The sequence below is a fragment of the Chaetodon auriga genome, chromosome 11 (assembly GCF_051107435.1).
Source record: "Chaetodon auriga isolate fChaAug3 chromosome 11, fChaAug3.hap1, whole genome shotgun sequence".
Lineage (NCBI taxonomy): Eukaryota > Metazoa > Chordata > Actinopteri > Chaetodontiformes > Chaetodontidae > Chaetodon > Chaetodon auriga.
In genome coordinates, this window is record NC_135084.1 from 22328851 (window position 1) to 22342713 (window position 13863).

The window sequence follows — 13863 nt, forward strand, 5'->3', positions numbered from 1 at the left end:
ACGTCACTTTGGGCTCTGAGGATTTCTATTTTTTTTTTTTTACACTTTTTGGACTTAACAGTAAAGAAACTAGTCGAGAAATGAATCAAGCATGAAATAACTGTGCAGCTCTTCTGTGTGCAAGATGTTTATTAAATCATCTAATCAGAGTAAAACCAGACTTAATTACTCAGAGTGATTCTCATAAATCTGTAAAACGGGTCGTGTGAAAACAAGAAGCTGGCACACGAACATCCGTATAAATCACTTTTATTTAAATCAGCGTTAGGCAGTTATGCTATGAACAACACGGGAAAATAAAAACAAAAACCGTGACAAAAAGAAAGACATTAAAACATGAGAGATCCAGTTAACATTAACTGCACTTGGCACTGGATAGACGTTCATGGAAAGAGGAAAAAAAATATACACATTTATCACACTCAAAATAGAAGTGCCTCCAGTAATCAATAAGTCGACCGTCGGGAGTGAAAGACTGGAGAGCGTAAAGATGGTCTCCACAGCGTTTCATCCACAAAATACCGTTTTATTTTCCCAGTTTTGAGTTGCTCTATGCTCAGATTCAAATCGTCTCGTCAACCTGCCACTGCCTCCGTTTGGTGGACCTGAAGGGAAACGACGGGCGAGGCGGCACGGCGGCGCGGCGGCATTCACACGACGCGCACAGCCGCGCGCTCAGCTTGAGATTTACACCGAGGGAGGAGGCAGAGGCGAGGCTGATGAGGAACAAATAGCATCACCCCCCATACATACACACACACACGCACACACACACATACACACACACACACATCCCATCATCATCTCACCACCCACAAACCCCGAAGTACCGTCACACACCCGATGTCAAGCTCAGGGGCTGTCCTCTGTGTCTTTGTCCCTTTTATAAATCAACCATCAATTCTTCATAAAAACATGGAGGAACTTCCGTCACCACATTACACTCCATTCACTGGTAGTAGTGCACAGCAACAAAAGCAAAATGGAAAAACAAGAAGTCAAAAGATACAAATTGAACTCATACATCCCAAAAAAAAAAGAAAAAAAAAAAAAAGAGGAAAAGCAAAAGAAAGAGTAATCCCTCTCCCACAAAAGAAAAGCCATGATATCGTTTATAAAAACCGACATAAAAATGTGATCAGTTCTCGCTCACCTGGAACAGATGCTGAACGCGGCCCGTGGCTGTTTGAGGTGGACCCTGATTGTGATATTACAGACGCTCACGAGCTGCTGGGAAACTCTGCATCGATTCATCCTCTCAGGAGGAAACTAAACCGTCTGAAACGCTCGCCGCAGGCTTCACCTGCCTAACTGAACTCAAAACAAACCTGTTCACAGGTAAACGTTCACCGCTCTGGTTTTAACCCTCTCCAGCACAACATCAGACTCCAGAAGACACCAGCAAGGCAACATTAACCCTTCCATCTAAAGTTTGGGTAAAGGGGAGGTTTCAGTGGAAATCTGCAAAGGTGGAATCGGTTCTGGGGGCCTGCGAGGAGAAGTGTGAGCCAATCCCGAGCCAGGAGAGAAGAGAGGAGAGGAGAGGAGGAGGAGGAGGAGGAGGAGGAGACAGAGGAGGAGAGCGGGGAGGTGACGGCTCATTTTCCTCTGATGTTTGAGGAGTGTCAAGAACCGAAAGAGAAGAGGAGGAGGAGGAGGGATAAATAGATATATACTCTGCAATGTGGGCGAGGGGGAAATGTGTGTATGCTGTGTGTGTGTGTGTGTGTGTGTGTGTGTGTGTGTGTGTGTGTGTGTGTGGGGTCTGTCCGTCCAGTGCTTTATCTGACGGTGACTCCGAGTTTTTCCAGCACGCGGACTCCTTTCTCCTGGTACTCCTCCCGGGTCAGCCAGAAGTTGTCCTTGTCCTTCATGATGTCGGCCAGCACGGCTCCACCCAGGAACACCATGTGCTTTCGCCTGGGAGGGTCCTCAATCCGGATCTTAAATTTCTACAACACGGGGGGGGGGGACACAGAGACATATAAGAGGGTCCCATGTCACAAAGACACGTCCTGTAGTCTCATTGTCCCACCGTTCAGTTTGTCCTCAGCTCGGTCTGATTAAGATCTTAACGGTTTTCTAATCAGCATGTTTGATTTTGTTTCAGTCTGGGCTGCATCAGTAGAGCCAGAGGCCTGAACCTGGTCTGGGCTCCTGCAGGGTTCATCAACTTAACTTCAAGACTGTTTAAAGAGCTTTTTTTTTTTTTTAAAGTTAACACCTGTTTTATGATCATTACAGAAAAATATGGATGTATGATGGAACCCAGTCCGATGAAATGGCCTCAAATCATTTGTTATGACATCAGGTTTTTTCAGTACTTCCCAGCAGGATAAAACAATAACTCCTGATGACAGAGCTGAATAAATGCGACCTGGACGTGCATAAGAGGCAGAAAAGTTAAAGCAGTATAACGAGCTTCCAGGCTGCAGCAGCTCTGTCGTGTTTGCTGCAGGTGTGATGGTGAAACTGCTCAGAGAGAAGGAGGAAAACAGCGTCCTGCGGAAACAATTCCACTTTTAATTTATGGCTGTAAAACGTCTCCCAACAAGCTGCAATCTGACTGGAAAACATTTAATAACTAACATGCCTTCAGCAAGCGGGAAAATAAATATTGAAGAGGTCTGAAAATGAAATCTAAGACTTTTAATACCTTCCACAAGGTTTTTTTTTTTTTTGATGAAACTGAATGAAATACTTGTTGAGACTTTTCCAACACCAGCAGATGTCTCGCTCGTGTTTGTACATTCAAATCAAAATTTGGAACTGCTCCCAAAGCAAACGCAAGAACAACTGACATTACTTCAGCGCCCAAGGCGGCTTGGCTCAACTAGCGTTAGCAACAACATATAGCATTCAAATGAAACAGCTGGAGGGCAGCAGCCAAAACTCCAAACTTCAAACATTGCATCATAACTGAAATGTGACAAAACCTTATCTTTTTTTGTAATTTGCACATATATGATTTTAACTGTGTCACATTGATACTCGATATGGAACATTTGTATGAAGATATTAACTGCTTCAGTAGCATTTTCACATTAAATATTACGAGGTGTGAACATTGCTACACCACACCGGCACAACGCTGACGTAATGTTTAACCATTCGGCAGATACAGAGTAATAATAGGAGGCATTTTTTTTGGTCACGTAAGTCAAACATTCACTGTCTTTTAGCTCTGTTTTGGTCTCCACCAGCTTCTGAAGGAAATATGTGAAGAAGCAGCGAGAGGCAAACAAAATTGATGAGTGAAAGTAAAAGGCTGTGACAGGCTGAGGGACACTGCAGAGTAAAACTTCCCTTAAAATTCACAGTGGGTTTGTGACTACGAGTGACACGTGTCACATGACAGAGACGTACCATCCTTAGTTAATCTAAAAATATCGATTAGCAGCTTCAAATTGACTGCACTCAATCAGCTTGGAGGGTGGCTTCAGTTCATGTCAGACACAACTTGCTTTGATAATGATGAGTCTTTAAGACTCAAGAAGCACCAAAACATGAATGCAAACCTCTCAGACCACTTCTCTGCTCTGTCTGTGTGCTCACCACGTTCCAAACACTCATATTTTCACCAAATAGGGCTGAAGACACGGCTTCTGTTTGTTGCTCACGTGGCTCGCTGTCTAAACGAGGCTGCATGCAACAAACAAACGGCTAATGGTGCAAAGCCACTCATGGAGGTGGTGTATTTAGCCATAGTTTAAGTGTAATAACCAACGTGAATTCAAGCTGACAACCGCTCTTTGAAAGAGTAAACAACGTTTTTAACAGTCATCAAGCCAATAAAGTATTGGCCTAAAAAAATGTGCACATCTCTTAAAAAAGAGCTCCATCTTGTTACAGACTGCACACACTTGATTTACTTTTCATGGAAGATGTATGTGGAAAACACGACGGCTGCACACAACGATTTCCTTTCCAAAAAGAGACGCTCAGTCTCAAAGCGGCTGCAGTTGAGGACAGAGAAGTAAAGCACATAATGACTTTAAACTCATGAGTCATCTGCAGACCTTTGTTTACAAAATAGTTCTGTGTAAAATCATCCGTCTCTCTCAGATACTCACGTGGAAATGTAACGTAGTGATATTTTTCCAAAACAAATATTTATCACTGGGAAGTGAAGCTCACATTTGTTGTTATTAAAATGTTCTGTTTGAGCTAAATGAACGTCTGTGGACCTCTGGCGCCCCCTGGTGGTGGTCTGCAGGCACTGCACCGTGTTCAGACGTTCAATGATCTTAAACCTTGCAGATGTGTTTGAGACAGACACGGTTCAAGAAGTAGCCGCGCATAATTCAAGGCGTTTAGTTTGGGATTTAACGCCGGCAGGACAAAGGAGAGACTGTCAAGCATTGGTCACCGTTTACACGCTAAACGGACTCAAATACATTCCCTGTGGTTGTTGTACCTCTCTGGCGCTTTACTGCCCTCTCACATGTGGGAGACCCCGCCCAGGCCAACTTAAACAAACCCAGAGAATCAGATGGAAACAGTAATTCACACCTCCTGAAAGGCCTGGTGCAACCGGCTCATCTGAATGTTCATCGGACTGCCACACTTCTTTTTAGACCACATTGATCAGAGTGCAACTGATTCTAAACAAGTTCTATTTTGAACTAAAATTAATGTCGTATGACCTGTGGCTTACAGTCATACTGTAGACCACATCCCAGCAGTTCTAGCTCAGAGTCCTCATGAACGCTCTTCACGTAAATGAGGCGTTAAGCCATGACATCTTACCGAAAGCTTGTCCACGTCTCCCTTGAGCACGCGCTCCAGGTACAGCTGCTTCAGTTCCCTCTCCAGGCGAGAAGGCAGGCCTGGGTACATGGTGGATCCTCCTGATAGCACGATGTGTTTGTAGAACTCAGGCCTGACGACGGGAAGACGGGAAGAAGGTTGAGAGCAAAGAAGGAAGGAAATGAGGAAGCACCTTAAAATCATACAGCTAATGTTTCTTGTTGCCTTCCCAACAGCTAAGTTTTACTGCGCTTGCACAGACCCCAGGTGGACTACAGACTCCTTTGTGGAAGCCAATGGGGATTTGAGTCTACAAAAATTCTGCAAAATGGATAAAAATACTGACATGTACTCTTTGACATGCCCAAATATCAATTTTCATACTTTCCATACAGAGTTCTGGTGTGCATGAAATACTTAGTTTGATGTCCAAACCCTCTGTTGCGTCAGTGGGAGCTCTGCTGGGTCGACGCCACTGTTTTGCATATCTCCGTCTGCGTGTGTGCTGTGACTCGCTAACGCGGTGTATTAATGTGTGCAAGAGGGCTCTCAGTTAAGTACAAGCTGATGAAACTGTGCACTTTCATTGGCCTCACCTGGTGTCTATATCGGCTGCCTGGATGGTGTTGAAGAGGAGCTCGGCCACTCCGACGCCCTCCACGTTGATGAGGTGGGGCTGGAACAGAGCCTCCGGGGCCTCAAAGCGCTCTCCTCCCACCTTGATCACACGACCATCTGGCAGCTGGAGACGTGTAGGAGGGATGAGATGAAAAGAGAAGGAGAAAAGAAAATATGACACCACTGAAGAGCTAAGATTTAACGTATGACTCAACAGAGAGTCATAAATCCTGACTGTTAGAATCAAGAATGATACTGTTCAATGGACGCTTGTGATGTACGAAAGGAAGTCATAACTTCTCAATGAGCCTTTTTAAGCAAAGATTTATGTGTGTTTACTGCAGTTTGAAAATAAAGTCCTACAACACTTTGATAGTACTGTACAGCACATTACAGCACAAAGAGTGTAGGCTCCAAACTGAGTAGAGTCAATGTGTGTGTGACTATAAAAAGGCTTCATTCAGCCGAGGGCAGTGGGAGGAAGTGGAGCCCAGCCACCGCCGCAAAGTGGCTGCACAGGAAATGATGTAACACACAGTTCAGGCCCCTTCGGCCACAGTTACATTGCCCTCCTTGTTTCGGCACACTCGTGCACACAAAACGATACTCACACATACATGTTCACACACCTACACACACACGCATACACACGGTCGCCTACGCTAACCCAAACACTCATGGTCAGTGAGCTCAGAGACACAACATGTGCTCGGTAAGGCGTGCAGTAACGCAGACTTCAGGACCTGCGTTTAGATTCTGTGGTTCCCGCTGCAGGGAAAAGGGCCTTGGAAAGAAAAGCAAGCCTGGTGGAGGAGCGCTGCACCCCCATATGTTTGAGTCCCAGAGAAAACAGTTAGTCAGCAGCGCTGCCCTGTCCTGGAGCAGCCAGCACAGCCAGCAGCGGGCATGTGGTCGTCTACTTAGCGCAGCGCAGGAACAGATTTAGTTACCCCATTAGTTTTGATTACTTCAAAATACGGCCACTTCTGAATAACGAATCCTTTGGGAGGGAATTCTTTCTACAATGCTATTTTTAGCAGAAGCTTGTGTGCATGCGGTGCGCAGAAAAATAACTCAATTCACATTTATAAAAAGTAAACAAAACAAAAACGAGAAACCCCTGAGGACTGGAAATATGCTGCTATGTATTTTTAATGGCTAACCTGAAAAAAACAGCTGCTTAACAAAATATAGGCGAGCAAATTGAATGTTTTTGAGCAGTTTTTGCTCATTTGTAATCCAATCATGAACACATGCTTTGTCCTCTTCGTCCTCACACTCAGTCTGTGTCCTGACTGGCCTTCTTGAGCTCAGGTATCTGATTTAATAAGAGATGTTCTTTTTTATTGTGGTTCATGGCGGATTTGAGACACAGCAGGAAACATGGGAACAGTGAGTGGGATGACATGCCGTGTGTCTGGGAATACTGGGCCACTGCAACCGTCATGATGGAGTTTAATAAAACTGCAGAAATGATCGATTAGATCTTCTCTCTTTGGTCTTCATTTAAATGTTTGCTATTATTAAGGTGTCTCTCTTTTTTATCCAGTTCATTTTCCAATATTTGATGCAAACTGAGTGAATAATACACAAAACATCCATGTGAGGGCAGCAGCCTGTTTTAAAGCCGGCTGCACTCTGGCTACTGTGTCTGCACACCTTATTAAAGGGCAGCCACAAACACCAGGTTACACAGTGAGACCAGCAGCAGTTCAACAACTCAGTGAAACAACCCTCACAAACAAAGAGGCCACATCCTAAACTTCCTCTTTAAGGGTTAATCTATTGACTGTACCAACAACCTGTGCACTGATGCCTTATCTGGTTCACCCAGTTTTATTTAAATAATGTCCAATTAAATCTACTTTGATGTATACACTTAAGCAGGTTTATCAGTGTTTTATTATATTGAAAACATAAATATGTGAGTATCTACCGTGTACGACTCCACCAGCACGGTGGTCTCCAGCGCCAGCTTCTGCTCCTGCTCGATGTTGTAGCCCACGTAGCACAGCTTCTCCTTCATCATGCGCACTGTCTCAAAGTCTGCGGAGTGGTTGAAGGCGTAGCCCCTCAACAACAACAACTGCACCCAGAGAGGGAGAGAGAGGACAGTGGAAAGGTCAGAGAGCGTCATTCTCCAGAGTGACCGACGCAGGTACGTTCATTTAAACAGGAGCAGGTGGAGCCAAGTCTTCTACAATTAAGACCCTGTTACTACATTTTATTCAAGATGATGCCTGTTTACCCTTCCTAAAAAAGACTCACGAAACAATACCATGTAAAGAGACTGAACTCCAACTATTTGTTACACTTAACATTAAATGAAAATGTGAATTTGACACCCTGATGTGCAAGTGGAAGGATGGTGCTGGCATGTCTGACTGGATACCTTGATGAGGTAGCGGGTGATGTCCCTGCCTGCAATGTCCAGGCGTCTTGTCAGGTGGGGCAGGCTGAAGCCCTCATACACTGGACAGATGTGTGTCACACCGTCACCAGAGTCCACCACCACACCGGTCAGAAGGCCTGAAACGCACAAGAGCTACAGTTAATAATCTACACTTCAATCAATAGAGGTGTGTTTGTTTCTGAGATTTATCCAGTGTGTGCTTTTGGGGCTACTGATTGTTAGCCCTGTTGGTTGGGTAAACACACAAAACCTGGAAAGATAACACTTGTAATTAACTGCTGATAATTGTTCACAAGTTGGTTACAGACAAAATGGTGGAGCAGTAACAGACCTCGTGCAGGGCTGTGAGCAGAAACAGACTCCCTGCAGGTGCAAATAGCTTCAGAGTTCACCTGGTTCTGCTTGAAACCCCACACGGGAGGGCTTTAACAGACCAGACCACTTCAGATCCTGTCAGGATATCATGTCACTGCAGTGATGTTCATGTGACTGTCTAGACTCTCTGGCACTATGAATATCACATTTGACACCGAAGCAGTCTCATAAAACAAATCTTTGCACAAACCGTTTGACAAAGGTGTGGCAGCTCAATTCAAATGAAAAGCTTTCTGTCTGCAGGCTCCAAGCAAACCTAACATAATCCTGGTGTCAGGGATAATCTAATTTGTGGGTAAGTGGTTTGGAAGAGGTTCGACATGGAAGCTGGAAGTCAATAGCAAAATGTTAATGTGTCTTTTGATTAAATTTGCAGCACAAACATGTGTCTTCTTACCTTGGGCGTACAGAGTCAGCACAGCCTGAATAGCGATGTAGACTCCTGCAAACTGGTAGGTCTCAAACATCACCTGCAGGACATGCCAGAAAACATCAGACAGTAAGCACAAACGTACTTACTAACAAAGTAGCTAATTCGCCCTTTTCCACAAAAATACCCTGAAGTTGAACGCACGCAGAAATAAACGGAAACATGCCTCAATGATTTTCTCGCGGTTCTTGGTGGGGTTCATGGGCGGCTCGGTCAGCAGGATCTTGCAGTTACGGGAGTCGATGTTGAGCTTCTCTGGCCCGAAGGTGTAGTCCCACAGGTGCTTCATGTCGTCCCAGTTCCTGACGATGCCGTTCTCCATGGGGTAGTTGACCTCAAGCATGGAGCGCAGCTCGCTGGCCTCGTCACCCACCATCAGGTCCTGTAAGGAGAGGTCAAAGGTCGACACAGATGAACATTTAGAAGATCTACGGTGTAACCCTCCATGTCTGAAGCCCATTTTGGATCATTCAGAGTCACTGATAGTAGGGATGAGCACTGAGTATTGGTTTAGGGCAATAAAATCAGCACTTTCAACCTGCCCTTTGGTCTGCTGGTCTCATAAAATCAGATTAACTGGATCATCAAGCTTTCACTCCTCCTGAGACGAGTCAGCTGTGAGGACAGATGCATTCATGGCTTCGCCCAAAGTAGCATTTTGCTTTAAAACTCAGTTACCCAGCATGCACAACAAGCTATTATTTTCCATGCAATTACACCTGGAAACACTTGTGTTTCCCTCTAGCTACAGTAAACCACTTGTTTTAGTACCATTCAACTAGCTGCATGCAAGGCAGCCTGGCAATGTAAACAACCGCCGGGTTAGAGCTCAGTGTTAGCCGCACAGTCAAGCATCTCACGTTCCATTTGGAGACATCAAAAGCCGACTGAAGGCAGCCATTTTATGGGTTCATCCTGTGTGCTTTGGCATTAACAAAGTACCAGTCTCAGGCATCGCCTCCATGTGGTCTCAATAAAAAAAGAAGTAAAAAGAAAAACAGAAAAACAGATGTGCTTCCGTCTCCAACCTCCAGCTGTCTGCCATGCTTCTTCGAGTTTGGGCACTTCCTCTGCACTCGTGAAGGTGAAAGGCTCGCAGCTACTGAAGCAAATGCTCTGAACTGGACATTCCTTAAATAAAATAGATTTGTGGCATCATAACAGTAAGAAAAGATCTGTGATGCATACAGATACACAACACTTATCATTCGGCACCAAGTGTTCTACCTGCAGCTGATGCTTTAAGCTCGTTTTAGCTGAAAACGGCTGTGATTATTTCAGCCCTTATGTAGCGGCAGGATTGAGGGGGGGTGTGTAGCTGTCAGGATGCAGCAGCAGATCAGAGACTCTGAAAATGGAATCAGTCCAAAATCTCTTTTAGCACGCCATCGATAACAGCTGGCCAGTGATTCATCACAGCCATTTCTGTAACACCATGAGCCCGGAGAGAGGAGTGCATTAACGTAAGGACTGAACATCTATCTGCCTCTCTGCCACTCATCTGACCAACAACACCCAAAATCAATGTCAAAAATCAGCAAACTAGTTGGGATGATGAAAAAATGGAATCACTGTGTAAGTTAAAAAAAAAAAACACCTAAGAAAACACACGGGACAAAAAAACAACTAAAACAAAGAAAGAAAGCTTAAACCTTCAGTTTAGATCAAAACATGACACAACTGTCCAGAGCAGGCAGGAACAGGAGGCACACACCAACCTGAACTTACCATCTTCTGGGCATTCTACTTCATCGTGGGGGAACAAAACATGGAGGAAGAGGAAGGTAGATATTAAAGAAAAAAAAGGATGAACAAACAAAAGAACTGGAAAGAACGGAGAAAGACAGAGAAAGGCTTCATGCTGAAACAAAGGGAAACTGTCAGACACTTCGACCTCTGTCAGCTAATCCACTGATCTCTGCATCTATTCACAGATTTCATACAAGAGCTGAGTCCAAATAAGTTGGACTCTTAATTGGAGATCACAACAAAATTACAACAGATCTTTATGGGTGAAATGAGACTGTGGTGTTGATGTTGTCTTCATATTAGAGACTGACTTTGCTCTGTTATGAATGGTTTCATATCTTGCTTTTTCTCTCGTTTCCACATTACATTTTTTGGTCTAATCACTCATTTCCTGACCACGTTCGCCCTTGAAATCAAGACTTCGCAGTCAGACAAAAAAATCTTTCAAGGGACGTCGGGTGGACCAGTTCTCACCTTGATCTCGATGTTTCCGACTTTGGCTGTCGAGCGAATGATGGGCCTCCCAACAAGCGCAGGGAAGATGTGCTCTGGGAAGTTGGAGCCTGCATAGCCGCACTTGACAAACTAAAGGAGACAAGAAAACCAGAACAGAGGAAGTGATGAGGAAATACATTTAAGTACTGATGAGATAAACTGTGCAGCAATACGACGTCACCGTCATCCTGCTGATAAAAGACAACTTATTTAGCTTTAAGACTGAGATGAAAATGAAACCACAGACGCCAGAACCTCTATGCATGTACTGTGTATGTGTGTGTGAGTGTGTGAGTGTGTGTGTGTGTGTGTGTGTGAATGAATAGGAGCATCTGTGGCCAGCACAAAGGTTTTAAGGTTAATCAGCAGCTTGTAACTATAAAATCAACATCTAACTTTGGTTCATTTCCTCTTGTTACAGCCATTTAGCATATTTTGGGTGAATTTATCAATTCCTCAAATCTTGAAAATGTTTTAAATGTTCAAAATCTCTAATAAGACGTTAATACGACAGGGCTGACGCTAACAAAAATCATGATAATGTTCCTACTAGCTGTGTACCATGATATATCTGCACAAATTAATAACCTGAGAGCATTTTTACAAAAGACATTTAACCACAGAGACAGTCATTAGTACAGAGGACACAGAGACCAAGAAGGTGGAGCTATTTACTGTTCACTGCGCTCAGCTACAACAGTTACATGAGCTGAGAGAAGCACTGAAGTGTAAGAGCAGGATGAGATCGCAGATCTAAGCTGTATTGTGCTGCTATGATAAATAAAAAACCTACACAACTCTCAAATCAGAATACTGATTTTGTCTCAACATTTTATACATTTTCCCTTGCATGCTACAACCCACAATTTCCTCTGCAATGCTTAAATATTAATTTTCACATTGCTGTTAAGTGTATGCCTGTAACCACATTACATATATAAAGCACACACACACGTTTTTGTAGTTTGTGTAACAACCTGAAATAATGTAAAAATGAAAGAACGTGACTGAACACTTTCCACCAATACGCCAGTGTCATTTGCTGACTTCAATGATCCACTTAACATATGTTTACTTAATTACGCTTTTAGAGTGAGTACAACCTACTTCTCCTCAGTCCCTGCAAAGACATTTGGCTAAAGATGAGAACAGGTGGAGGAAACTGATTCGGTCTGTAGAAATGTAATTCAAATCAGCTGCTGCTCGATTAATCATCTTACAGAGAGCCGGGTCACCTTCCACAGCGACTTTCAATGACAGATTGTGATTTATACCAGTTTAACCAAACAGTTTCATCTTGTTTTGCAGCTGCATGTGCTTGGAGATGCACAAAGGTTCAGCTATGAGGCTTAACAGCAGCCTCGGATGTAAAAAAAAAAAAAAAACCTGCATGTATGAGGGCTCTGAAAATAAGTCTGTGACATATGAGGCTGCGGTTCAGACTCTTCTCACTTCCTCTTGACTTCTCAGTTCAACCCTGACGTTTCTGGCTTTGCACAAAGCTCTTGAAAAAGTCGCAGCTCAAAAAAAGCCTCATTAGTCAGTGACATGCTGAGGCAGCATCCTCTCTGACCGCTGATAGTGTTTAGAAACGAAGGTCCTGCCATCCAAAAGTGGCAGTGTGAGAAATGACTAACTCCTAAACATAAACACACATCAGTAAAATATTTGTAATCCGCTGAATGAGGCAGAAACTGCTCGTTTTGTCTACACACCACAGCAGCTTGAACACCACCCATCTTCAGCCTAATGGACTACTGAACCTCCCAGCTGGGCTGTGACCGGTCATCATTTCCACCTTTATTTAGGACTATTTTTTAATACCTCTTATTCCAAACTCACAACATTCTGAGGTTTTTGCCAACCCATCAAAAGCCCCAATCTATCCAGTGCAGATGTGTAAAAAACAAAGCTGAGTAAGGACGAATACAGGTATGTGTGGTATTTTCAAGGCCCAAAGACCTTACTGACCGCAAGTTATGTGCCATTTCTTTCCGGGAAGTTGATGCTAGCTGCTGTACAGTAAAACATAAAGGTGGTTCCTCAATTAACCTGACACGGCCTAGCTAACACCTAGCCGTCGTTGGGTACGAGTACAAAAATATATCAATATAATTAAATCAAATGTACTACGTTAAGGGCTCTAGAAAGTCCACACTGTGTGCAAAACACATCGCTGAAATGACGGACGCTGCTGCCGGACTGGAGCGTATAAAGCAGACAGCCAGCTGTTAATGCTAGCAGGAAATTAGCAGGTTAGCTAGCTGCTTTAGCTTACTAACCGTTGGTAGCAAATGAGCAGTTACTCGACTGACTTAATTTGGGGGCTCATGTCGATGTGAGAGCTGTTGTCAGAGCGGTCTGCTCAGCTTTTATCCTGACATTTTCACCCACCCTGCGAGCTATTTCCGTGTCTGGTCTGGATGAATGAAAATTCGCTGGCTAGCAGGTTAGCTAGCTACCCACCCAGTTTAACGCTAGCTAGCTTGGACGCTGACAGCCCCACTTCCTGTTTCAGCAAATCGTTCGACATAATGGCGCCGTTTCAAGCAAGCCACGAACCTATAGCGTGCCAAACCAAAACGGCAAACTTACCCCGGTCCCATTGTCACAGACCACCACTTTCCTTCCCTGGCTGTCCATTGTGTAAAAGCCCAGTTGCCGCTGAACCTCCCTCAACTTTCTTCGGCAAGCCGGAAGGAAGACACACCAACCCGGCCGAGAGGAGGAAGGGAAGGGTGCTCATCCGGTTTGAGACGGAGCCGTTCAAATGTCAGTCACTCCCTCCGAGATACAAGTTCAGCTTCGACTCCTGTCTCTGGCCTCCAATGGTAAATGTTACAATCACGACAAATGCATTGACTTTTGTTTAAAGTTACCTGAAATCCGTGTCTGGGCACGTTTACAATATGGTCTAATTCAATTTAATGCAACATTAAAAACGAGAGCAGCTCCTAGTTGTGTTGAGACAAGCTGCTCATTTGGATGAACGTCCTCATTCTCACACACTGCAGGTGAAGCGTGTTGTTAGAGG

At 44.2% G+C, this 13863-nt stretch overlaps 1 protein-coding gene across 1 annotated transcript; it reads right to left on the reverse strand.

Annotated features, from left to right (window-relative positions):
• Nucleotides 1-233: 233 nt before the first annotated feature.
• Nucleotides 234-13551, reverse strand: LOC143327835 (actin-related protein 2-B-like). Its single transcript, XM_076742377.1, has 9 exons — nt 13425-13551; nt 10809-10919; nt 8752-8967; nt 8553-8625; nt 7760-7896; nt 7304-7453; nt 5346-5491; nt 4750-4882; nt 234-1952 (listed from the first exon to the last, which is right to left on the reverse strand). The coding sequence occupies exons 1-9, from the start codon at nt 13470-13472 to the stop codon at nt 1782-1784; spliced, it is 1185 nt and encodes a 394-aa protein (XP_076598492.1). The 5' UTR covers nt 13473-13551; the 3' UTR covers nt 234-1781.
• Between the last annotated feature and the right edge of the window lie 312 nt (nt 13552-13863).